Consider the following 3,890-nt stretch of genomic DNA (forward strand, 5'->3'; position numbering starts at 1 on the left):
CATTGTTATTATCTGGGTCGTGAAGATCTTTTCTGTATAGTTCTTCTGTGTATTCTTGCCACCTCTTTTTAATATCTTCTGCTTCTGTTAGGTTCATACCATTTCTGTCCTTTATTGTGCCCATCTTTGCATGAAATGTTCCCTTGGTATCTGTAATTTTCTTGAAGAGATCTCTAGCCTTTCCCATTCTGTTATTTTCCTCCATTCCTTTGCATTTATCACTGAGGAAGGCTTTCTTATCTCTCCTTGCTATTCTTTGGAACTCTGCAATCAAATGGGTATATCTTTCCTTTTCTCCTTTACCTTTAGCTTCTCTTTTTTTCACAGTTATTTGTAAGGCCTCCTCAGACAACCATTTTGGCTTTTTGCATTTCTTTTTCTTGGGGATGGTCTTGATCACTGCCTCTTGTACAGTGTCATGAACCTCCATCCATAGTTCTTTAGGTACTCTATCAGAGCTAATCCCTTGAATCTATTTGTCACTTCCACTGTATAATCATAAAGGATTTGATTTAGGTCATACCTGAATGGTCTAGTGGTTTTCCCTACTTTCTTCAATTTAAGTCTGAATTTGGCAATAAGGAGCTCATGATCTGAGCCATAGTCAACTCCCGGTCTTGTTTTTGCTGACTGTATAGAGCTCCATCTTTGGCTGCAAAGAATATAATCAATCTGATTTCAGTATTGACCATCTGATGATGTCCATGTGTAGAGTCGTCTCCTGTGCTGTTGGAAGAGGGTGTTTGCTATGACCATGTGTCCTCTTGGCAAAACTCTGTTAGTCTTTGACATGTTTTGTTTTGTACTCCAAGGCCAAATTTGCCTGTTACTCCAGGTATCTCTTGACTTGCTACTTTTGCATTCCAGTCACCCATAAGAAAAAGGACATCTCTTCTGGGTGTTATTTCTAAAAGGTCTTGTAGGTCTTCATAGAACCATAGAACCACTTCAGTTTCTTCAGCATTACTGGTCGGGGCATAGACTTGGATTACTGTGATAGTGAATGGTTTGCCTTGGAAACGAACAGAGATCATTCCGTTGTTTTTGAGATTGTATCCAAGTACTGCATTTCAAACTCTTTTGTTTACTGTGAGGGCTACTCCATTTCTTCTAAGGCATTCTTGCCCACAGTAGCAGATATAATGGTCACCTGAGTTAAATTCACCCATTCAAAAAACATTAGTTTTTTTTATAATATATGTTTTTATCTATAATATATATTTGGATCAGTTCAGGAACTGAGCTTAACATTCTCATGCAAATCGTCTTATTTAATTTTTACTAAAGCCCACTCTCTGAGGTCCATACTGTTTCAAATATCATTCTGTATTTGCAGAAATTGGGCTTATATGGGTGAGGTAATCTGCCCTAAGTTACTAAAGGATGAGGTTTGATTGGAGCCGCATCAAGTTATTTCCAGTTCTCATGCTTAAAGCCAGTGGTTCTCAACCGAGGTGTTTTTGCCTGCAGGCACACTTGGCAATTGGGGGAGAAATTTTATTTGCCGCCAGTGGGAAAGTACTACTCCCATTTGTTGGATCAAGGCAAGGAATGCTGCTCAACATCCTATACTGCACAAGGTATTCCCACCACAAAAAATTATCCAGGGACTTCTCAGGTGGTCAGCAGTTAAGAATCTGCCTGCCGGCAGATTTCAAACATTGACTCTTCATACCTGGAGTCTCTTTTTCTATCCTGTCCGAGGGGAGTTGTGCCGTTTCAGGTGGGTTCACAAAACTACGAGCTGAGTTTCCAAGTGATGATTCAGACAAACATAGTTTCCAAGACCCAAAAGGATGTCATAAGAAGGCCAACGTTTGTGTCTTACTGGGATGTGGAGCAGGTGAAACGCAGACAAGACCATCAGCAGGGGCAGACCTCGTCAGAACCTTACATCAAGATATATCTTCCCCAACCGGACACAAGCGTCTCATTCTCAAATGACTTTGAGTTGCTTGAAATCCATAACAGTACTCCAGAATATGTTGAAGTAAGTGATCTTTTTAAAGCTTCCATGAGAAATTTCAAGATTGAAAAGATAAGGAAGGTCCAGAACCTACAGCTCTTGAAGGCTTTTGAAAGCAAGAAAAAGGAGATGAAGAGAGACGAGCAAATCCTATTTTGTGCAGCAAGACGCAGCAACGTGACGTCTATCTGTAAGAATAATTTTGACTGTCTCTCACATGGAAGTCATGATGCCAAATATGGAAAAGGAATCTACTTCACAAAAGATGCCATTAGTTCCCATAAGAATTGCCCGTTTGATTCCAAAAACATCGTTATGTTTGTAGCCCGAGTCCTGGTTGGAAATTTCATTGAAGGCCATATGAGCTACCAGAGACCCCCTCCGCGGTATGACAGCTGCGTGGATACAAGCTTGAATCCCTCTGTTTTTGTCATCTTTCAGAAAGATCAGATTTACCCAGAATATGTGATTGAATATACTGAAACAGAGAAACCCTGCGTGATTAGTTAGAAATGATGGCTACAGCGTCATAAAGGATGCCATAACCACTCTGTTCACGTACTGAACCCAATCTCCCAGAAGGATGATAGTTAAACTTACGTCTTCTCTCCTATAAATGCCTTGGATTAGTGGTTCCCAAACTTTGCTGCACATTTGAATCATCTGGGAAGCGTTAAACAACTCCACTGTCCAGGGGACTTCCCTGGTGATCCAGTGGTTAAGACTCCACACTCCCAATGTAGGGGGCACAGGTTCAATCCCTGAACTAAGATCTGGCATGCTGCACAGTGCATGCAGCCTTAAAAAAAAATTCCGCTGTCCAGATTACACCCCGCTCCAACTAGATCACTTTTTTGGGGTTGACAGCCAAGAAGATGATTGAAATGTGTCATAAGTTTGGGAATCACTCATTACCTTAGATGTAACTGGTAAAGACCCACTTCTACAGCTTCTGTTAATGCAGCAACCTTTCTCCCCCAACTACTCTTAGTTGATTGTGTGATTTGGTTTTGTTTTGGTTAAATTGAAAGAAAATTTATTTGGGAAATAAAAATAAGTGAAATCTAAAAATTCCTATTGAAATAAGGACATAAGACAGTACAGCCTTGGAAAATTGTGGAAAGCTGGGGGAAAATACATAGGAATATAGTTGCAGGGGGTGGAAACGTAAGGGCAATTTAAATGCTAGCAAGACATAACTGCAGTACTGTACCTTATCTCTGTGGTGAAACTGATTTGAGGGCATGCATTTCTTTATCTCTACGTTTATTTAGGTACTCCATCCAAATTGACGCTTTATGAAATGCAATAAAAAGAGCTGCTAAGTATGGCTCAGAGCGCAGCAACCAACTGTAATTAACTGCCCATTTGGGCAAAGTAGACATTTATATTCTAACTAACAGAGAAGGCTTTTTTCAGGTCAGACATACATGAAGTGCTGGTATTTTGGGTGGACCGAGTTGCAGTAACCAGATTCACACAATCACGACTGATAAATCCGAGTGCTGTTGTAGTCGTTCGCTATGTTAGTTGAGGCTCAACAAGCAATTAGGGCCATTCTACTAAAGGATGGGCCCCCTAAGGAGGTGAGGTTAGTTTCCTAGGGAGACAGAATCAAAACGAAGGGAACAGTGCCGCAAACAAGCCTCACGCCTGCGAGGGGCTTCTTTTTCTAAATATAACAGATTGTGTGGAATTGTAGCACAATCAGTTTTTAGAGCAGCTGAGGTGCCTGGACCAAGAGTTCCTTTCTTATTATGAATGAGGGTTTTCCTTCCAATTTTCAACATTCCATACCAGTCGCCAACATTTCATGTTATAATTACTTCCAGCAGATATGTTATAAAAATGAATTAGCATTAGAGTTGATTTTATATTAGGTTTTAGATCGGTGCAAAGATCTCTACAACTCTCTGACTTGAAA

The 3,890-nt window shown here is 40.4% G+C and overlaps 1 protein-coding gene across 1 annotated transcript; it reads left to right on the top strand.

Moving 5' to 3' along the window:
- The first annotated feature begins 1,653 nt into the window (after positions 1–1,653).
- On the top strand, positions 1,654–2,476 carry LOC122433561 (zinc finger CCCH-type antiviral protein 1-like). The gene has a single exon (XM_043456595.1). The coding sequence runs from the start codon at positions 1,760–1,762 to the stop codon at positions 2,474–2,476; it is 717 nt and encodes a 238-aa protein (XP_043312530.1). The 5' UTR covers positions 1,654–1,759.
- Positions 2,477–3,890: the final 1,414 nt, after the last annotated feature.

Source organism: Cervus canadensis, chromosome 32 (genome assembly GCF_019320065.1).
Source record: "Cervus canadensis isolate Bull #8, Minnesota chromosome 32, ASM1932006v1, whole genome shotgun sequence".
In the NCBI taxonomy this organism is placed as follows: domain Eukaryota; kingdom Metazoa; phylum Chordata; class Mammalia; order Artiodactyla; family Cervidae; genus Cervus; species Cervus canadensis.

What these genes read in the sequence shown, in the direction of transcription:
- LOC122433561 (XM_043456595.1), top strand. Translation starts at nt 1,760, where the DNA reads ATGATTCAGACAAACATAGTTTCCAAGACCCAAAAGGATGTCATAAGA.